This window comes from Carica papaya, chromosome 4 (assembly GCF_054855325.1).
Source record: "Carica papaya isolate Zhongbai chromosome 4, ASM5485532v1, whole genome shotgun sequence".
Taxonomy (NCBI): domain Eukaryota; kingdom Viridiplantae; phylum Streptophyta; class Magnoliopsida; order Brassicales; family Caricaceae; genus Carica; species Carica papaya.
Window position 1 is genome coordinate 20,044,192 of NC_142312.1, and position 23,213 is coordinate 20,067,404.

Sequence of the window (23,213 nt, forward strand, 5' to 3'; positions counted from 1 at the left end):
GCGAGCTCATTACCCCACTTCTCTTTAACAAGCGTACAATCTTGCCAAACTTCAAGAGGTCTTACCAACAATGTATATCAGCTCGCAACCTTACTTATAGTTTCCCATAACTTACAAAGAACCACCAAATTTTCCCTAACCAATCGAGCAAAATCATTGCCTATGTACCTTATAAACATACTTTGAACAAAATTGGAAACACTTTCTTGCCTACTATGCAGAACCAAATCAAACCCTCCAAGAGCTATTCCAACTCATAATATTTTAACCAACACAACTCAAACCATACCACCTATGAGTGGCTAGCAATTGCAACCTACTCCAAACACCCAAAACTGTGAAACTTAACCCATAACAATTGGAAGATAAGAGAGCAAAGGAACAGTGCTACTTTTGTGATGAAAAGTACCACATAGGACACACGTGCAAAACAAGAAGTTATTGATGGTCACTATGCAGGAAGGGAAAGAGGAAGAAGAGGAGAATGAGCTTTCTGAAGAGGTAGGAGAAGGGTCTAATGAAGAGGAGGGATCTACCCTTGCAGATTTCAGTGTATGCTAGCATAACTAAACTAGAGAACTCAACATATTCGATGAGGGTGACAGGGGTGGTGGGAAGAAGGAATCATCGACTCAGGAAGTAGCCATAATTTCTTAAGAGGCAAAGGTGCTAGAGAACTGGCTTTTTCCAGTTACCACGACGAACTCAATGTGGATTGAAGTAGCAAGTGGACACACCATTGAGTGTAAACATTATTGTAAAGATGTGCAGTGGCTGATGCAAGGAGAAAGCTACATGACAACCTTCTCAGTGGTTCCCTTGGGATGCATATAGGTGGTTATAGGGATGCAGGGACTAACCAATCTAAATGGCATAATTTGGAATTTTAAGCAATTGACTGTGATGTTGTGGAAGGATGACAAGTGGATCAGACTAGAAGGAGAAAAGGAGATGAAGATTCAATAAATTTCTTCTCTTAAAATGATGAAAATCTAACTAGAAACACTGAATGGATGGTAAATGTTATTAGAAACCTGAATGATTGGGAAGTTAGTGAGTGTGAACCTCTATTGCAATTACTGGCTTCACAACAGGTTAACTTCGGTTCGAACTAGATCCTGTGGAAATTGAAACATAATGAAGAATTATCGGTTAAATCTTACTATAAACATATTGTATGAACTGGCAGAATATGAATCACAACTTTTTGGATCATCAAATTTGGAAATCTAAGGTGCCTCCTGGAATCCCTTTTTTTGCTTGGGAGCCTAGCTGAGAATATATCTTGACTATTGATAAGCTGATGGCAAGAGGACAGATTATGGTAAACAGGTGTTCCTTATGGATGAATGCAGTGGAATCTTGCAACCACATCCTTTTGTGGTGTCTTACAACTTATGATTTGTGGTGCATGATTTATGGTCTTTTGGGAATTAATTGGGTCATTGCGGGGTCGGTCAAAGAGGAAATTTGGGCTTGGGATGGGTTATGTAAAAAGAGAGAGTTTGTAAAGTTAATTTCATTGACCATTTTTTGGGTCCTATGGAAGGAGAGGAACTATAGAGTATTTGAGAGTAAAGAGGTAGAGAGTCATAGATTGAGAGATAGATGGTTTTACTATTTTGGGTCTATTTTGTTAGGGCATGATATTATTAGAGATGAGAATTTTGGAGATGTCATTGATACACTAACACAATTGTAAATTTTTGTACATAGGTGGTGCTCCCTTGGTATCTTGTTAATACATATTCACACTTTTTATCTAAAAAAAAAAGATAAAAATCTTAAGGAAAGAAGTGTAAGGCAATTGTGGAGTATCTTACGACTCTCACCTTGGAGCCCGAACAACAACACTTGAATTAGCGTTTTCAGAACATACTCACTCAATTCCAAGTTGTCTTTGATGCTTCTATGACCTTACCTCCTCACTGAAGCCATGACCATAAGACCTAGTTCTCTAACCCCACAAAAACCATTAATATCCGGCCATATAAGCATTCTAAAGAACAGAAGGACATAATTGAGGAGATGGTAAATGAACTTTTGGACTTGGGTGTTATAAGACATAGTCAGAATCCGTTTTCCTCCCCTATTGTGTTAGTCAAGAAGAAGGATGGCTCTTGGCGGATGTATATTGACTATGGGACTTAATAAGTGGACGGTGAAAGATAAGCGCACAATTCTGTTCATTGAAGAGTTGTTGGATGAATTGGTGGATCATTTGTATTTTAAACGCTGGACTTGCGTTCGGAGTACCGCCAGATAAGCATGACAGAGAGGTTCGCAGAAGATTACTTTTCGTACTCATGAGGGACGCTATGTGTTCTTAGTGATGCTATTCGGGCTCACTAGTGCCCCCTCAACATTTCAAGCTCTTATCAATCATGTTTTCAAACCTTGACTTCGTAAATTTGTAATTGTATTTTTCGATGACATTTAATAAAGTTTTACTATTTTTGAGCTCACTAACCACTTGCAACAGTTTTTTGATATGTTGAGGCAGAGCCAACTGTTTGTCAAGCGAAGTAAATGCATTTTTTGTAGCTTCACGATAGAGTACCTTGGTCATATAATTTCTAGCCAAGGGGTTGTTGCAGACCCAAAGAAGGTGCAAGCCGTGCAAGATTGGAGGCAATCAGAAAACCCCAAAGCAGTCGAGAAGGTTCCTTGGGTTAACAGGCTACTGTGGGTGCTTTATTCAACATTATGGTTTGATAGCCTGACCTCTTACGTGTGTGCCGAAGGAGGGACAGATCTAGTGGAGCTCGGAAGCTCTTCAAGCTTTTCAGGAATTGAAAAATAAGCTCGTTATAGTTCCTGCTTTCGCCTTGGTAGATTCTAATGTTTCCTTCGTTTAGACGGATGCTTCTCAGGATGGCGTGGGAGCTATTATGACACAGGAGTGTCCTATTGCTTTCATCAACCAACCCTTCACCAGTTGAAATTTACTGCTCTCTGTGTATGAGGAGTTAATGATTGTCGTGTTTGCTGTGTCTAAGTGGCAACATTATTTGGTGGGACACAAGTTATTTTTTTTTTGAAATAAAAGGTGTATGGTATATATTAATATTGGCACCAAGGGGCTGCCCATCCATGTACAAAAATTTACAAATATTGATGGGAGGCAAGTTTATTATCCAGAAAGATGATCGCAGCTTAAAATATTTATTGGGATAACGAATGGTGACAACCACTCAGCTGAGATGGCTTTCCAAACTCATGGGTTTCGGTATCAAGTCGAGTACAAAAAGGGCAAAGATAATACTGTTGTAGACACCCCTTCTAAGCAGCCTTCTCTTCAGGTAATGCAGCTCCAAGTTTCTTTTACTATTTTTACTCTATGGTAGGCTGTCAAACAAAGTTGACAACAGGATTCAGGCATTCAGGTGTTAGGGAAACAGCTGGGGCAAGCTCCAGACAGTAGCTCACTTTTCACTTTGTAGAATGGGATTTTAAGGAGGAAAGTAAAAAAAATGGTAGACAATGACCCCCAGTTGAGATGACGTATTATCCCGGAATTCCACGAGAAGCCAGCTGCAGGTCATTTGGGCAGTCAAGCAACTTTCAAGGGTAAGTTTTATTCCTTTTCTGAAAAGACATGGAGCTCAGAAACTTTGTTAGATAATGTGATGTGCGCCAAAGGTGAAAATCCGACTTAGCTGCCTACCCAGGTCTCCTACAGCCCCTTCCCGTTCCCTTGACCCTTTGGTCTGCATTTTCCATGGATTTTATTGAAGGGCTGCCTAAGTATTTTGGGAAGGACTCTATCTGGGTAGTGGTGGACTGTTTAACCAAATATGCCCATTTCTACGCACTTGCACATCCGTTCAACGGTAACACAGTAGCTAAACTGTTCCTAAATGCCATTTTCAAATGGCATGGTTGTCCTGAATCTTATTGTTTATGATCGAGATCCTAATTTTATTAGCTCTGTTTGGCCAGAAATTTTCGAACTTCAGAGAATTGGGATTTGGTTATAAAGGTCCTTTTTTGATTCTGGCCAGAGTTGGGCAGGTTGTGTACAAGGTTCAGCTGCCACCAAGTAGTCAGTACCACCCTGTTTTTCATGTCTAAGGCTCCAGCTTTAGTCCCCTTGCAAGTTGAACATATCAATGCTGACACACAAGGTCGTTATCCTATCGTCATTCTAGACAAAAAGCTCATCAAAAGGCAGAATTTGCTGTTCGTGCAGCTCATCATTCAAAGTTCCGATAGTATTCAGCCAACCTTAGAAGATGCTACACACATTCAAGACAAATCCCCTCATTTTTCCCTTGATGACAAGGGATCTTAAGAGGGAGGAGGGGGGCTACTTATATGTGGGTAGTTTGTTAGGGGATACTTATGAGATAAGTAACAGAAAAATAAACAGAAAACAGATGCATTAACAGAATAACATATGCAGATCCATTTGGTTAGTATGGCCATGAGGGTATAAATACCTTGTATTTTGAATTTGAATGCTCATGTTTTGAATGAAAACCAGCCTCTTATTCTCGAAGTTTCTGTCTCTATGTGCCTATCCTCTTCGCTCTCTCTCTCTCTCTCTATTTTTTGCGTATTATATTTTTGCTAAAATGTACTAGTTATGATGGTAATACTGTATTAGTTCCATAATTCTGTTTTAGTAAAAAGTACAAAATGGTCCCGCCTCATTCTATCCGACGTGGAATCCTGGATAACAGTCATGGACCAGTTGTTGATCCATCATAAGAAATTTCTATGCAAATACTCAAGTTTTAATGAAATGCTGGATACTATTATTGGTTTTCTTGACCCATTTTGCAACCTCTGAAACAGGTGATGTGGAGTTAACAAATATGCAATTGAAGCCAGAGGCACTTAATGCTTTAAAGTTGCCTGTGAAGGTTAAAGCTGGATTTCTAGGTTCAGTGAAACTCAAGGTCAGGGGCATAAACTGTTGGCTAAATATATGTTCGTCTGTTTATTTCTAAAAGCATTTAAATGCAGAAAATTTCTCCAAATTTCTTACGAATTTTATATCTTTTTCAATTGATGTAGTTTTAACCATGGTTATCTTGTATATTATAGTGAAAAAGTTAACATAGAAGTATAAGATCATCTTTACTGCAGGAGATCATTTTTGCTGCTTCTTTTTAAGTTTTTGTTGATATCCTTTGGTGACTGTGTTAGAGTTAGAGTCGGAGGGCAACTGGGCAAGGGTTCGAGTTGATTTATGCTATTTCTCTCTCTCTTTCATTTAAATCACTAGAAGGATGCATATGGTCTCCTGCAGTATATGCATAAATCAATTTTTTAGAAGAGCAATACAGTTTTTGAGGGCATGTTGAGTTGCCATGTATTAGTCCTGACTTTTGAGAAAATATGCCTTCTTCTAAAATCTTGGCCATATATTGGAATGTCAGGTACCATGGAGCAGGCTTGGACAGGATCCAGTTTTAGTTTATCTTGATCGCATTTTCCTGTTAGCTGAACCTGCAACGCAGGTGGAAGGATGTAGTGAGGATGCTGTCCAGGAGGCTAAGAAAATCCGAATACGGGTAAGACATAATGTGGCATATCTATTTTGATATAATTTTCCTTTTAGTATGGTTGGAAAGTGAATTATTTATTTATTTGCGGAGTACAGGAGATGGAAATGAAGCTGTTGGAAAAAGCTCAACAATTGAAGTCGGAAATGGTATGATTAACAAAATCCTTTGAGGTTTAGACTGATTAGTATTATATTGTTGATATGCGGTTTCAATTTTTGATACCTGAACACCCATATTTATTGGGTAATGCTTTTTGATATATTTGGTTTTACTTGGGTTGTCACCCAAACCCCACAAGTATTTCCTTTCTATGTCCCTTAAGGCAAGTAATCCAAAAAAGGTGGGTCGGGTATTTTGCAGAGGAGCTCTTTTGCTGGGTTGTGGGTGTTGTCTTTGGAATTTAATGCTTGACTTTTCAAGGATTTTTACTCCCATTGTCTTTTCTTATGGTTAAATTGGTTTTCTTTGCTTCTTTGTGGACCAAGCTCGTGGTTCCTTTAAGGATGTCTCTTTGGGTATTTTGCAAAGGGACTGGGACGCCTTGTTGTTTTAATTTTATGGTTTCTGCTGACTATCATAATACTGCCATGTTTTCTCTAGAACATTCATGATATTTGCTTCCTTTTATATTTTAGATATCTTTGAGATTAATGTATGAGTTCCTTGGTTATTGTAACAGTTTATAACTAATTTTTTAATGAATATAAACCTTGTATATATACTGTAAATGTCCTTATAAGAAATACGTAGAAAGGTACTCTTTTGATTTTATAGTTATCTACAACATGATATTAGAGCTAATGTCCATGATTGCTGTTCAATCACAAAGCTGATTTGGGGAGGAAGAGTTTCTATTATTGAAATATGAAGGACCTGTTCATACAAGTTTACATGAGCAAGATAGGGAATAGACTTTATTACAATGAGAGGGTTATGTTGCTAGTATCTCCTTTACCCTACTTTAATATATTTTACACTTCTCAACACTCACCCTCAAGTTAGTAAATAGATATTATCTATTCCCAACTCGATAATAATACTAAGATTACTTAATTCTTTAGTCAATACGTCTGCAAGTTGCAAAGCAGTAGGTGTATATGGAGTGCATATCAATCCATTATCTAGTTTATCCATGATGAAATGTCTGTTTACTTCAATATGCATTGTGCTGTCATGTTACTCTGGATTTTGAGGGATATTAATAGTTGATTTATTGTCACAATAGAATCTCACAGACCCATTCTGTTGAATCTTTAAATTTTCTAAAATCATCATTATAAAGCTATATAGGATGAACTAAACTTTCTAACTCTACCAAAGAAGATGATACATTTTAGAAGCTATTCTATTCCTCTCTTTCCAAACCAATCATGATGTAGCCAAGGGATCCCAAGAGCTATCAATTCTGCATGGGGACTAGGGGATCCCACATGTAAAATTGGCTAGAGACCTATATCCCCTGGGATCCCAGTGGCTGTTAAGTCCAGATTGCTTTGCTATCACTGGTTTAGGTTTTTTTTCTTCTTAACAAAATCGTGTTTTCATACTATGTGTGAAACTAGGTTTAGAGAGGAATAATATGAGAGGGTACTTTGTACAATAGTCTTGCTAATTTATATATTGTGCCATTGTGATACAGTAATTATATGACTTACATTAATCTGTTTTTGTGTCTTGGAAGAATAAGTCTTGGCTGGGGTCCCTTATCAACACTATTATTGGGAACTTGAAGCTTTCAATTTCAAATATCCACATACGATATGAGGATCTTGAGAGGTAAAGAAAAGAACTTACAACTTATCGATCTTGATATTTTCTTGATTTTTGTTAACCACTTAAGAATTCTTCCTTGCAGCAATTCTGGGCACCCATTTGCTGCTGGTGTAACCCTGCAGAAACTCTCAGCTGTGACTGTTGATGATAGCGGGAAGGAGACTTTTGTTACTGGTGGTGCACTAGATCGTATACAAAAGGTTCCTGTCCTCATATGAAATAAATATTTAATTGATGTCTATCTAAAGCAAACAAGCTTCTGATGTTTGATGAAATGCTCAGGACTACTTTTACAGGCTTATCATCTAGGGGCTTACTGAAATAGTACATGAGGTTTTTTGACTCTTCAATTGGACTCAACTACCACCTTCTCCTGTTCCTCCAAAAAAAAAAAAAAAGAAAAACAAAAATACCAGCTTCAGCAGCATCAAACCTAATGTTGTTGCTGCTCTTTCTACTGTTTACAGGAATACCATGGCAGTTGCTACCTCTGCAATAAGTGGCAACTGATGCCACAGTAATTATTCTCTGCTAGGGTCACTGTGATGCTATATAGCTAGCACCGCAAACATTATATTCTAGCACTACACCGCTGCCATTATGTTCCCATGATTAATGGTTTCCAATACTCTGTTGCTTTATACTCTTCAAGTTTCACTTTAATTGCTGATAATACTACAATAAGAGTGGTTTCTTTGTCATAGATTTTTTTCATGCTAGATTCACATGTTTATCGGTATCTGGTAAATTTCACGATGTATAATATTTTATTTAACTTCTAGCTGGAAAAGCAAAAACGAAAAACTTCAGGGACTTTATGATTACTGAAATTCTTAATTTTCATGATCCTCAAGGTCCCAAATTATATGTCAACACTTCTGAATAGTTAGCATGCTTCAAGTCCTTGTGGAATGAATTATTTTTCTAAATGTAGCAGAGAATAAAACGATTGGTTAAGCAAGAAATAAAACTTGGGATTTTTATATTTCCTTATGCTTTTGTTCATATGGGAATTTGGCTATTTACAATTCCTTATGCATTGCAGTCTGTTGAACTTAATGAGCTTGCCCTTTATCTGGATTCTGATATATCTCCATGGCATATCGAGAAGGCATGGGAAGATTTGCTTCCTTCTGAATGGGTTCAGGTATTGGTATCCTCCATGGCGTTGGTTCACGTAGCATATGCTCTTGTTTGATCTATTTAGTTATCTTTTATCACCATGTTATCATTATTTAGTACCTGTTGATCTTCAGCTCTTCAAATTTGGTACGGAGGGTGGTAAGCCTGCCGATCATTTAACAAGGAGACATGCATATGTTTTGCAACCAATTACTGGAAATGCAAAGTACACTAAGATGCGGTCAGGTGAATCTGCTGATAATGGTCAGCCCTTACAGAAAGTGCTAGTGAACTTGGATGACGTGACACTATGTCTATCAAAGGTTATGATCTTTAAATTTAGTAGATTTTGGTTATGGGCTTACGGAAATCTAAGCACTTTCTTGTTTGCAGGATGGGTATAGGGATGTTCTGAAATCAGCAGATAATTTTGCAGCCTTCAACCAGCGCTTGAAGTATGCACATTATCGTCCATATGTTTCAGTAAAATCTGATCCAAGATCTTGGTGGAAATATGCTTATAAAGCTGTTTCTGACCAGATGAAGAAGGGAAGGTATTGAACTATATAATTTTCTTTTTATGTCCTTTTTGCTCTGATTCATCAAGCTGTTTGCATAAAAAAGGTCAACCCTTGCAGAGAAAACTTATAAACCTCAACCATGTTGGAAAGTTACATATTGTATGTGGAAATTGTGCTGTGCGTACATAGTTGTGCTGGTATAAAGCTTTAAATGATCAAAGACTTGGGATTGAATCTAGCCATCTTGAAGATTATAGGGGATAAGGGGATGAGGGTCAGGGTCGCTCTTCATTGTATAGGCTAGCCTGCAGACCGGTAAGCCACCTACAAAAAATGGCATATATTGAATTGAGATTACTAAGTATTTTGTGCTTATGATAATTTTGAAGAAACTAAGTGGATAGTTTGGGTAGAGATGGAAGGCTTGGTTATCCTTTTTGATACTTTTTTTGGAAAATGTTTGACATGTCGAATATGATTCTATTTTGCACTTTCTAAGAATATATGATTCTATTTTGCACTTTCTAAGAATATATGATTCTATTTTGCACTTTCTAAGAATTTTTTGTTTGCCAGTGGAAGGTTATCATGGGATCAGGTTCTGAAGTATGCTAGGTTACGTAAGAGATACATTTCTCTTTATGCGTCATTGCTTAAGTCTGACATCAACCGACAAGTAATTGATGACAACAAAGAGATTGAAGAACTTGATCGCGAGCTTGATATCGAAGTCATACTACAGTGGAGGTAATTTTTTATTTTAATTTTGACTGATTCAAGTAATCTCTCTTGATTTTTAGGTGAATATTTTAGAATTGGTTGCCCATACATCTTCAATGGATTGAGACTCTTTTCATTAAGGCTCTCAGCGATTCTTTTTCAGAATTTCTTATCTAGTAGCCACTAGCAAGCTCATATATTGGTGAACTCATGTTTATTTGTTTTATTATAATAATTGTATTAGGATTGGATTTTTATTTTCTCTTAGAACTTTTTTTTCATATTTCTTTTTTTTTTTGTTTTGGTTGAAGGATTCTTTATCCTCTCCTCTTATGTATTGTTTTCTTGAACAAAAGTTAGTTTTTTATTAGAAGTTGTAGGGGCTATATAATTACATCTTTACTATTCTGTTCTCCTTTTGTGTGCTTTTTTTTTGGATAGATAAAAAAATATTTTTGAGAGAAAAAAACGAATACAATCATGAAGAATAAGACATCCTCCTCACATGATGACACTGGAGAAAAAAATATAGATAAAGTGTCATTTAATGGGAGCACAAATATTTTGCGTCTCAATTTTGTCCAAAAAGGAGCCAGAAAAGTCGATATGTTCCACATTTCCTGAAATAACGAGTAATGATCATAAATAATTCTTCAATTGTGCTCAAGCCAAATAATCCATAAGGTTGCAAATATGGGTCCCCTGCCAGATGGGTTTGGCCTCTTTCACAAGCTCCCTTCCCCTGAATACTAGTTCCCATTAGACAATCCCTTATAGGAGGAGCAACCCCACAAATACCAAACATTGCAAACACGTTAATCTATATCTTCCATGCTATCTCCCAATAAATGAACAGACGGGAGTGCATTCCGCCATCTTTATAACATATAGTAAATGTTTAGAAATAAATCTCGATTTGGCTGATAGATTTGTAGCATTTTGTTGAAAATTGAGTAATTATAATTGTTATATTAGAAGTATTTACTTCCTAATGTACAATATATAGCACCAAGATTGACAAAATCTCTTTAATTTCGTATGCTATTTACTTTGGAAGATCTTCTTATTAATTAAAAATGTTCATATTAAATTTTTTTAATTTTATTTACCATTTATTTTAAAAAATCCTCTCACTAATTAGGAAAATTTTATTATCACCTTTTAAGGTATTACATTTATTGTATTCATAGAACTCCTAACTACTAATAAGGAAATTACTTATTTTGATAGAATTTTTATTACATAAAATTTTTATTATAGTAAAATGCTTATTCTAGTAAATAATAATAAAGTATCTTATTCAACACCCCCTCTCAAGTTGGTGTAGGAATATTACACATGTCCAACTTGCAAACTTAGTTCTAAAGTGCCATTCTGCAGTTTACCAGTGCCAATCATCCTCTTTTTTTTAAGTTTCCATTTTTACTAAATTTGTTGCACGTAGAAATGATGAAGAGTTAAATTGAGATAGAATACGCTTCAGAGTTTGAATATCTTCATTTGAAAAGACTCAAATTGTTGGTGTATCAAGTTTTTCACTTGGCTCAACTAAGTTTTCTTGAGCTCTCGTAGGTCCACTATTCCTTCTCTCTCGACCTCTAGTTGGTTTTCCATGTAACTTCCAATAAGTTTCTTTAGTGTGTTTTGGCTTATTACAATAGTCACACTTCCGTAAATTTTTGGATTGGTAAAACTGAGCAGTTAATCCAATTTTCTCAACTGGTGCTATGTATAGCATGACATTTCTTCTACTTTTTTCTTGTTGGACATAAGCATAACTTTGTTCTAATGAAGAAAAATGATTCTTACCAAGTACTTGGATCCGTATTTGATCATATTCGGTATTTTGGCCAGCTAAAAAGTCATAAATTTCTATCAATATATGAAATTTAGTTGCATCTACAGGACAATCTGCCTGAAAGTCTTGATAGTAATATAATTTTTGATATAATCCATTCAGTTATGAAAAATATTGTGAAACAGTCATCTCTCTTTACTTTATGCCATGAACTTTATTGCAGAATTCATAAATTTGGACATCATTACCTACTTGTGAATATGTAAGAGATGATGTATTTCATATTTTTGCTGCAGTATCAAGTAACAAATACGTTCGTGCAATATAGGGTTGCATGAAATTGACCAACCAAGACATAACCAAAGAGTTTTCAGAATCCCATCTGTTATATTGAAGATTATCTATATTTGGTTTCTTCATATCACCTGTAATGTATCCCTGTAATTCTCTAATTTTGATAAATAATAAATAAGATTTTGACCAAGTAAGATAATTAGTACTATCAACTTTTACGGGACTGATTTGTAATGATGGGTTATCCGAATAAGAAATCATCACCCTTTTTGTTTATGCCATTTTAGAGTACTAAAGGCAAGAAGAAAATACCTAATAATGAAAACAAACCCTTTAATTTGCGTCAAAATAGCCAAAAAAGAATAGATAAATACTGAAATCAGATCTGTTTGGCTGTCCAGTTTGGCTCAACAAGGGCTTGTCTCAGCTCGAAAACGGCTTGGCTAAAAAACGGATAAGCTCGGACTGAAAAAACGGCTCGGCTTGGTGTAGTGGCTTTAGCTCGGGCTGAAATTCGCTCAGCTCAACGGCTTCCTCAGCTTGGCTCAACGACTTCCTCGGCTCGTGCAAATCTGCAGTGCACGGTGGCCAAAAAAAGAAGCAGATCGTTGCCAGAAAAGCTTCTGTGTGCGGCAGAAGTGAAATTGGATCGTGCGGCAGAAGCGAAATTGGATCGTGCAGCTCTTCACGCAGCTCTGCACGTGGCAGAAGAAGAAGCTGGGACGATCGGATCTTTGCGCATCTCTGCGCGCGGAGGAAGAAGGAACCGGAGGTGGTCCCGCGGCTCAGTGTGCGGCTGAAGAAAATCTTTTCTCCTGCAAAATCGTGGAGCAACTTTTTTAGACACTTTAACACGTACGTATTTTGCCAATCGCACCAATACAATCCTGAAATTAATTATTAACTAGTTAATTAAACATGTACTCGTGTTAAAATAATTAATTAAATATATATAACTTATAGATATACCTTAAAAAATGGAAAGAATAATGGATTGTTGGTTATTTCTAGAGGCATTTGTGATCCATTTGGCTGATTAATAAATTAATCGGCCATATGTTATACATCATAGCACATTGTGAAAATGACGACTTGTCGTCTTTCTGGATCGTCGAAAAATTTAAAATATGACTCGATTTCTCTCATTGTGTTCTAATAAGTAAAGTTTCTTAAACACTTGTTCTTCTACAGTTACATGAATGGTATATCTAAGTCCACAATCTATAACTAGTAAACGACATAAATTCATAAAAGATGAAGCTCTCATCCTAATTATATGATGACAAAAATCACTTGATAACAAATTTTCATAACCTTATCTCGAACTTTCTCTCCCTCTAGTCTTAATTCATGAGTAAACCTATAATTTATCTCGCGCTTTTTATGAACTATTAGCCCATGAAGTATGATAAATTGACATAGTAAAATAACTACACGTATCAAAATATTCATATTTTTTATCTAATGTGTGAACAGAAACGATATCAAATGCCTAAATAAAAAGAAATAATGAGTTTAATTATTCCAAATCAAAGCAAGTCATAGCATACATTTTAATCAACACACACTTTCGCCTGTTTGGGGAATAAATATAAGAGCAAACAGTAAACAACTGACCTTCAACTGAGAAAATCAGAGATCTTATTCATAATTAAAATCTGCTAACCTTTTTTTCCTAACCCCTGGGTCACGTGAGTAAAGAAAGAAACCAGAAACTTTGAAACGAAGCTCAGTTTTCCTCTTCTATGAAACTAAAAAGTGTGCAATATGAATCTATTCAAAGAGAAAGATAAAGCGAAGAAAAATGAAGAAAAACAAAACTTGATTTCCAATCAAGTCGAGTTTTCCCCTTTAAACAAAGATTTGTCAAATTAAAATCTTTTGGAAAAGCTCCAGTAGAAAAAGCATTTTTAATCATAAAGGTAATCGGCCAAGACTTTTGAATAAATACAGCTTTCAGGCCATCAGGGCCTGGGGCTTTAAAAGGGTGCATACTGAACAAAATGAATTTACTCATTAGAAGAATTTTGACTCAAAGTCAGAGCTACTGAAGGAGCAATAGTAGGAGTGAAAACTGGGATAGGGTCCAGCTTGTTCATCCTCACAAGAATATAGCTTAAAAAAGTAAAACATCATGGAACGTAATTAGAGAAGAAGATAGTCAGAGGGATAACAAAGAAAAAACAAACTTCAAATTCCAATTAAGCTGAGTTATCTTCTTCAAAGAAAATCAGGAAAAGGTGTCTTCGCAAGCGAGGCGAAGTAAGTACATACCTTGTGAAGGATAGGATTGGGCAGGTTTACGACAGAGTAAACTACCAGAAAGACAAAAGTACACAAGACATATAGGTACCCTATATGGAAAAATAAATGCTTTGATTGGAAAATGCGAGAGCAGGCCCTCCCAGCAACCTTACTTGGTTTGCTCGGGTGTGGAAAGTACACCTAACATATAGGTGTACCCAATAGAGAGACGGGGGAAGCCTCCCCGGAAATGAGTCCCAAAAGCTTGTCCTCTCTACAAAGAGTAAATTTTACCTACTCTTTCCGTTAGAGAGAGTGAGACCAGCCATGGTTTCAGGGTATGGCAACGGGAGGTTGGGCATCGTTTGTCTTTGAGGATAGACATCCCATGGACAAATTAACATCTCTCAATCCTAATTCACTCATTAAAGCTAAGGTTCTCAATCCTAATTCACTTATTAAAAACAATAAAGAATAAAGAAAGAATGATTATAATAATAGATCAACATCACGTGTGTCTTGTGAATTGTTCCTATAGTTCCAAATGTCCATAAAAAAAGGTTCTTCTTTTTCTTTTTTTATTTAGATTCTTAGTTTTTCTTAGAAGAGAGAAAGAGTAGAAAGAAAGGGTACGCTCTCTAAAAGATTTGCTCGGGGCTGTTCACTTTCACTTGGTCGCCTGGTATCTTGAAACCTCTTTGCTTGTGGGGGCAGGAGTGGAAACGTCTGAGAGAGCGCGAAAATCACTAGGTTCAAAAATGGTGCTTTCAAACCTGACTTTTGTTGAAGGGCCCCCGCACCAATCCCCTTCCCCTTATCATGGAAGCAAGCAAAGATTACTCACCATGACAAGGGCTAGTGCTCGCACTGAGAAAGGCTCTAGAAGATAGCATTGAGATTTGAAATTTATCAACAAACGGTCTTTGCCATCTTTATAAGAGTGCTCCGTCCAAAACCCAGCTTTTTTCCTGGGTCAAGCTCCTCCATCTTTATATAAGAGTAACAGAACACATAATGAAAGCTGCCTGGTAAAGGCTGTACAAGGGAACGAGAAAGGGATTTGATAAGAAAGAGTTTGGGAATGTCCCGCTTAGTTAACAAACATCGAGTTTGGAGTCGGGGCAGCATGGATATGAGACTATTGAAGTGAAGTTTGGAATCATTGTGGTTTTCTATCTTCAGATTACCAAATGTTCAAATTAGGGAGATTTTGAGATTTGGAAATGAAGATACCCATGAGAGTGGAGTGAGGTTAAGTGAGCGCAGTGACAGAGGAGAGCAGTTCCCGTCCTCACACCACCTCCCGTTCACTCCTCTCCCTCACACAACCGACTGCCCACATGTACAGCCCTCTCTATCGTTCATCTCACCCTCACTCACAGATATAGGCTATTACAGAAAGAAATACATGCAAATCAAAGAAAAAATGAAAGAATTTGATGCTGGAAAAATCAAAGAAAAAAATACAAAAATACTTACCGAGTGAGAAGGTGAAGAACGCAAATCAGAAGTCGAATCAATGAACCAATGTTTGGAAGCAATCAAAGAAGAAGAACAAGAAAAAAATCAATAGGAGAAGAAGAAGATTCATCCTCCATGCGTGTAGCTTGAGTGAGGAAGAAGAGAAATTAGGGTTTTTAATTGTCAGGATAAATATAGAATTAAGTAAATTAGATGGGGGTATAATGGGAAACAAATAGCATGCCGGTCATATACCACCAATTCGGTAGTTTAAAAATTTATCCCAAAATTTGCTAGTCAAATACCATTTGTTACTAATTGGAAGCTGAAACAAATATAGTTTTCTCACGACCGTGATATACCATACATTAAAATTATATCATTTATCATGATCCAAACAGTGGGTTAATGTCTGAAGCCACATAAAATTTTTGGGTGGGCGAATTTGTACCCCTTTTGAGAGGAGGAATACCCCATAAATACACATTTCATGACCCAATGATCAAAATTTTCAATTTGATGGAAATGAATGTAAATGAAGTCAAATACATCCAAATATTCGAGGGACTAGATTGTTTGTGACGCTTACTATTGGGTAAAATTTTGTAAGTGTCTCTAAAGGATTTTGAAGTTACGAATGTTGGTGGACTGACAGTTAATAATGGATTTTGAAGTTACGGATGTTGGTGGACTGACAGTTAATAATGTAAGTGGCGGTAAAGATTAATTTGTATCATTGTTATTTTGAGACATTGGAGAAGGAAGGCTCTAGTGGTGGCTTTATTCTTGTGTTTTGCTACTCCAATTTTATTGTGGTGTGAACGGTTGGTGATTCATAAAGGATTAATTCCTGATGAAAGAATGATGAAAGTGTGTGATTAAAAAAATCTTTGGAGTTGTAGGTGTGAAATCTCTTTTTTGCCAGTTTTGAATTGAGTTTTCATCATCTTGCGAAACTACGATATGATATAACTAACATCAGATTTGATTTTGAAACTGGGATGTGATATGATTAACATCAGATTTGGCTTTAAGTAAAAACAACCAAATGATTTTAGTGCAATTGTCAATAAATGACACAATTCATCGAACATTAGAAATGTTAGGTGTATGAGTTACTTCTCAAATATTACTACGAATTACGGAAAGTAGGAGTAAACTTCTTTTGCAACTAATGAGAAATGTCACATGCTTATGTTTTACAAATTCACTGCTATTGCAATGTAAATTTTCATATTTTGAATTTTTAAACAATAATGGAACATAACTTTAAAGATGGAAAAGAATGAGTACTCAAGTCTCGTACGATGGAGTTAGATCTTGTTTATGGGGTCAGTAGGAACAATAGAAAATGATCTACCCAGATGTATCTAAGTAGTAGAGTCTGATTTTTGCTTTAGAATCTCCTATCATTATACTCGAATTTTGGTTTTGAAAGCTACAGTGAGAAGAGCCAAAAGTTACTTTGCAGAATAAGTCTTGTGATAACTTATTAAGCGATACAAGATTAGTATCCAATTTGAGAATATGTAACACATTTTTTAGGATAAGAGTAGGATTAAACTTAATGTTGCCGTTGCCTGTAATAGTACCAAGGGAACCGTTTGCAATGAGAATCTTTTTAGTACTTGGACATAGAACATATGTATGAAAATATTTAAAAATATTGGTCATATGATCTGTGACTCCTAAGTTTATAGTTTAAGAATTTTCAAAGAGTTTATCTGAGACGTTTCAACCGTATGAAAGTAAAACATACCTAAGTATTTTATTACACTTGTGCATGTGGGGTAGTTTTGTATCCTTACTCTTTGCTTGAGGATCTGGTCCTACACAGTTGTCTAATCTGGACAAAGGGACATGACATTATGCATATGCATTGGTTCGTAGCACAGAGGCGTGCAACAAGGTGGGGCACAACACAGGTTACATGCACATGGGTACAACATGGGGATAGGCGCGACAAGGATTAAGGGCGAACCCTGTATGTTTCATGAGTGCCGCGCATTTGGATAGAGGCTGGAGCAGAGGGTGGGTGTTGTAGGTGTCACATCTTGCGACAAAGCAATGTCATGGCAGATGGTGCTGCGTCCGCGTCTGGTTGCGAGAGGGTCGCATTTGTGTCAGGTTGTGGCAGATGACAACATTGGAGAGAGGGTTGAGTATGCGCTTGGTTGCGGACGTGTCTGTTGCAGTGTGGCTATGCTTAAATGAACTACTTCAGTTTCTGGCTTAGGCAATGAAGATTGGTTTGGTTGTTACTAGTGCTAGCTGATTTACAATAGTTACTGCTGAAGGCTGACCTAATCCTTTTAGGTTTCTTTTTTAATTCTATTTTGGTAATGAAGGTCGAATGAGGTTTCTAACTGAGGCTAGAGTTTCTTGAACTTGTGAGTCTGATACTATGTTAATAATGATTATAAAATAAAATTACTTACTATTTTTCTTACAATTGGAGAACCTATGAAAACAACCTATAAAGACAATGACAGCATACAGATCACAATTTTATGCATAATCAGTAACATAAAACATATCATAAATCCGTATTCATTAACAATAACTGATTATCACCGTTTCTCGTTTTCACCAGCCTACTAGCATCTATGGGGATCCATAGGGGTCCCCGTTATACGTGAAACATTCTCCTTAACAATCTTAATTCTAGGCCTGTCCCCATACCCCATCTGGTATGAGGGCCAAAATAAAAAACCTCAATACCCCGTCTGGTATGAGGGTGAAGCGGGCCGTCCTCATATCCCGTCCGGTAGGAGCGCCAAATGACCAAGTCTCCATACCCCGTCCGGTATGAGACAACGTTCATTGTAGGGTTCCCTATGAACCCGGTCCGTCCACCATCTCTAAGCATATATAGTAAGACTGTCACCATATCTGTTTTCCCTTAGTCTCCGTTACCAAGTTAAACATAATCACATAAACAATAAACATGCACCCGGTAATACAATCATATCTTAAATTCCAAAATCACACAATGGTCAAGTAAGACAGTAACACATGCATTTAAAACCATAGAATAAATAGAACAGATACCATAATGCATTTAAATTGTAAAATAAATCAAGTAGAAATCGATAGAGAATAATGTCCGGTTCGGGCTCCATTAGCAACCTTAATTAATTATGTATATCTATTAATTTGCACAAAATACAGTATTACCATTTATTCGAACTTTAATTCCATGATAGGAACTAGGGTAAAAGGTTCTTACTTGATTCGACGCCGAAAAGTAGATTGTTACTACGACTACGGGCTGTTCATAAGTTTCCCAAATTTTTTTCGGGAACTGAAACACGCTTACAGTACCTACACATGTCCCAAATAACCCAAAAATCAGACCCGGGGCTTACTCGGCCAATTCTAGAATTCCGGCACGGCAGTCGTTTTCGGCCGAATTCAGCCAAATTTGCATCGATTCCTGTGAGAAAATACACTTATGGCCTTCGGTGGGCTTGAAAAACGTAGAAAATCAAAATTCATCGGCGGTGGGGCTTTCCGGTGCGGCAGCTCCTCCGGCTCACGTTGCAGTTGGGTGTTTTGCTCTGGTCAACCTGTAGAGGAGGAAACGGTTATCACAACGGTGGAAAAATCACATCGAACGGGAATCGGGGAGGGCTTCATCGAAGGCGAAAACTGAAATACCCTACGGCGGCGCCGCTAAACTTCGGCGGTGTTTTCTAGCAAATTGGCCGGTTCTTTCGAATCAAATTCTGAGTAAATGGTAGAATTTATACCTTATTTGGCGGTAGGAAATTGCTCCGGTACGGCGGCGGGTGGTTGCGATCGGCTCCCCGGCAGCTAGGCTGTCTTCTCCGGCGAGGGGCTCTGGCGGCTAGGGTTAGGGTTTGGGTGCAGATGGGGTAATTTACACCAATCCAGTTTTGATCTGAGCTGTCCATCGCTTTTAATCTGTACCGTTCGATGCGATTAAATAGGAAGTGAATCTGACCCGTTCATCGCTATTCAATCTGCGCCGTCCGTGCGCGATGCAATTTGGGCTGTCCGCGCGCGTTTTTTATATGGGCTGTCCGTGCCTCGGGAACGGATCTCAGTCGTTCGATCGCGCGCACGCGGATCGCCCACGTGGCTCCCTCCCGCATGGCCTCCTGCGTCAGCGTCTCTGCCACCTAGCGCGTCCTGATTGGTCGGGGCTGCTGATCGGGTAGCTGACGTGACAAGACTTTTCTAAATTGCGTTTTGATCTCCAGTTTTCGATTTTTTTTTCAAAAATAACCTTAGAACCCAAATTTTTACCATTTTTTTCCAAAATTATTTTCAATTAAACCCCTAAGCAATTTTTATCCCTTATTATTATTATTATTTCCATTAAAATAAAATAAAATAAATTAAATTCAATTTAAAATTACATAAATAATAATTATATTCATATAATAATAATTAATAAAAAGAAAAAAAAGGAGAGGTTGGGTGTTACAATTTTTTTCTAAAATAAAAAAATAGACAATTAATGCAAATAATTACATATAGTGTAATTTATCCTTATTCTCTTTAGCTTAATTTACATTTTTTTTTTACAATTACCAACTCTAATGATCTAAGTCTAGTGCCTTTATCGTTACTAGACACAAACTGAATGGCTATAACTATCTCCAATAGTCACATTCAGTTATGCTATTCATTTGTACTAGAGGAAAAGATGACTACATTACAGGTGCAGTCATTAAACCAAAATATGATGGTCCATTCTATAAGACATTGAAAATTAAAATAATTTAGTCAATTCATGGCTTATTAGTTAGGAAACAACATAAGAAAAATGGACGCCGTACATGAGACCTACTCAGAAAAGGAATATACAACATAGGTGTTCGGGATTGAAGGTATCCTCTATGACCGCCATCAAGAGAACCTCTCAATTACCCAATATTTCAGCCGTCTGTGTAAGTATTTGGAGCAACTAGATGTGTATGAAACTATTCAATGGGATTGCCTAATGGATGTAGCTAAGTGTAAGGATATGGCTGAGAAGCAATGAATTTACGTGTTTTTGTTTGGACTTGACAAAACCTTGATGAAGTTTGTGGATGAATTCTAGCAACCAAAACCTTTACCTAATTTGGGAGAGAGAGTAGCTGAAGTCCAATGAGATGAAAGTTAGAAAAAAGTAATGATGGGCCTCTGGAACCAATCAATCAACAATAATGATGCTTCTGCCCTTTCATTGCAAAGAACTAAGGACAAACACACCAAGAAGGAAAGACCATGGTGCGAGCATTGCAAGAAGCCTGAACATACTGATGATACCTGTTGAATATTCATAGAAAACCCCATAATTGGAAGCCAAAAAGCAAGAGGGAGGGACACGCAAATCATATTACAATTCATGAGCAACCAAACCAATTTAGCAAGGAGCAGTTGGAAATCATTCAAAAGCTGATTGCTGCACAACATATTTTTTTTACTCCAAATTCCAACCCCTTAGCAATAGCAAACGGGCACGTAAAGGTATTTTTCCAACAACTCTCACGACTTCTATGGTGAACAAGAAAAATATAGATAATTGATTCTGAAGCCTCTAATCATATGACTGGTGATGCATCTTTTATCCAAAATCTCACTACCTAATACGAAAACCTTACTGACAAGATAACTGATGGATCTGTCTCAAAAGTGATCGTAGAGGAAATGTGGTTCTCACAGAAAACCTGACCCTCAATTTATTTGAATTGGTCCCAAATTTGGATCCCGATCTTCCATCAGTTAGTCAACTTACAAGGGAAAGAAATCATGTCCTTATATTCACCTCTAAATGTTGTATCTTTCAGGATTTGACTATAGAACAAATGATTGGTAATGGTGACTTGCATTTGGGATTTTATATGCTCAATACAGGCGAACCTCATGAGAATTTTTCAGGCAGAGGAAGACAATGTTTTTTCGCCCTAAAAAATAAAAGTAGTGAAATAATGTTTTGGCACTATCATTTAGGTAATCTAAATATCTTGTGTCATAAGAAACTATTTCATTCATTGTTTAATCATAACTTTATTGAAGTTCAGTGTGAATCTTGTCAATTGTAAACATATTCGGAATACCTATCCTATCCAACAATACAAAGAGATCCTTTTTCAGTGATTCAAAGTGACGTCTAGGGATCATACATAATCAAGACTTTAACTGGAGCAAAATGCTTCATATCATTTATAGAAGGTCACTCATGCCCTATTTAGGTATTCCTCATGAAGGAAAAGCTGTGCCATGTAGATTGTTCAAGTTTTTCAGTTAAATTGTGCAAACTCAATCCAACACAAAAATTCAAATCCTCCTTGCATATAATGCTAAGGTTATGTCAATCCTCTCCTTGGGGAATATTTGACTGAAGAGGGAGTTATTCGTAAAAGTTCATGCATTGACATCCCTCAATGAAACAAGCTAGGTAGAAGAAAAAATAAACGCTTATTAGAAATTGCACGAGCTATCATGTTCCAATCTCATGTCCCAAATTTTTTGAGGGCATATTGTACTCATAGTTGTTTACATAGTCAACTGAATGCTTTCTGCTGTTCTCCAATTCCTAACACCTTGTCAAGTCTTCAAAAGTACCTATCCATCAACACAATTCATCTCATCAATTCCTCTAAAGATCATTGGGTGTTCATCATTTGTTTATGTTCGTCAACAGTTTAGAAGCAAATTTGATTCCAAAGCCATAAAACATATCTTCCTTGAAATGCGCCAAATAAAAAAAATATAGATGTTAATATTCAGTTATCGAGAAATGCTATCACTGTATATGCATACATTCTTTCAAAGTAATCATTTTATTCCAAAAATGATGTTTAGGAAGATAGTAGAAATGTAGAAGAACATTCTTTTTGGGAATTTGGAAGCAGTACCTAAACACAAGATCCTAAACTCTTTGAGTCAAATCCTCTTGATCCATCTATGTTTTCCGCGGACATCACTTCTGGCCTAGAAGACCACTCTTAGTATACTCAAGAAGATAGAAAAGCCAGACACCTGTTGAGGAGCAAATGCAAGAAAGAACTAGTCGTAAAGCTAGACTAGAGCCAATGTAGGAAGAGACTCAATCGATAATGCTTGTGGTTAGTGTACATTACAATATCTCAATTTACCAATTGCACAAAGGAGAGGGGCTAAGTCTTGTATTCATCATCTTTTTTACAATTTCATATCATGTAAGAAATTGTCACCTGAATTTACCACTAAACTAATGGAAATTCAGATTCCTAATAGCATTCAAGAAGCCATGCAAGATCATGGGTGGAAGCGAGCTGTTATTGAAGAACTCAGGGTATTTGAGACAAATGGTACATGGGAACTTGTTGCTCAATCTTTGGGAAAGTAACTTGTGCTATATAAGTGGATCTGAACACAATGTAGGTGGTACCATTAATAGATTCAAGGCTCATTTAAACCTATTGGAAGCTTGATTAGTTAGACGTTGACTATTAAGAGACCTTTAAACCAATTGGAAAACTTAACACCATTCTCTCTCATTAGTGGCAACAAGTTCTGGTTGGAAGCTTCATTAGTTAGACATCAAGAATGTCTTTCTCAATAGAGATCTAAAAGAAGTGTACATGGAAGTCTCTGAGGGACTCAAAGATCAGACGAATGCAAACAAGATTTGTAAGCTGAAAAAGTTTCTCGGTCTCAAGCAGTCGCTTAAAGCTTGGGCTAAAAGGATTTCTAAAGCTATAAAGAAATTTGGATATGTTCAATGTCAATAAGATTATACCCTATTTGTTAAACATTTTTTTG

The 23,213-nt window shown here is 36.8% G+C and overlaps 1 protein-coding gene across 3 annotated transcripts in view; it reads left to right on the plus strand.

The window, feature by feature from the left end:
- LOC110810873 (pleckstrin homology (PH) domain-containing protein) overlaps positions 1-23,213 on the plus strand; it is a 141,886-nt gene that overhangs the window by 1,414 nt on the left and 117,259 nt on the right. For 2 of the 3 annotated variants that reach the window (XM_088218073.1, XM_088218072.1), the window contains exons 2-10: positions 4,801-4,904; positions 5,388-5,522; positions 5,612-5,662; positions 7,198-7,292; positions 7,372-7,489; positions 8,335-8,436; positions 8,546-8,734; positions 8,805-8,965; positions 9,509-9,679. In XM_088218073.1, coding sequence (XP_088074199.1) covers positions 4,801-4,904; positions 5,388-5,522; positions 5,612-5,662; positions 7,198-7,292; positions 7,372-7,489; positions 8,335-8,436; positions 8,546-8,734; positions 8,805-8,965; positions 9,509-9,679 — 1,126 coding nt within the window. Of the gene's footprint in view, positions 1-4,800; positions 4,905-5,387; positions 5,523-5,611; positions 5,663-7,197; positions 7,293-7,371; positions 7,490-8,334; positions 8,437-8,545; positions 8,735-8,804; positions 8,966-9,100; positions 9,248-9,508; positions 9,680-23,213 lie in introns of those variants that run through there. The other variant, XM_088218074.1, reaches the window with a different exon arrangement.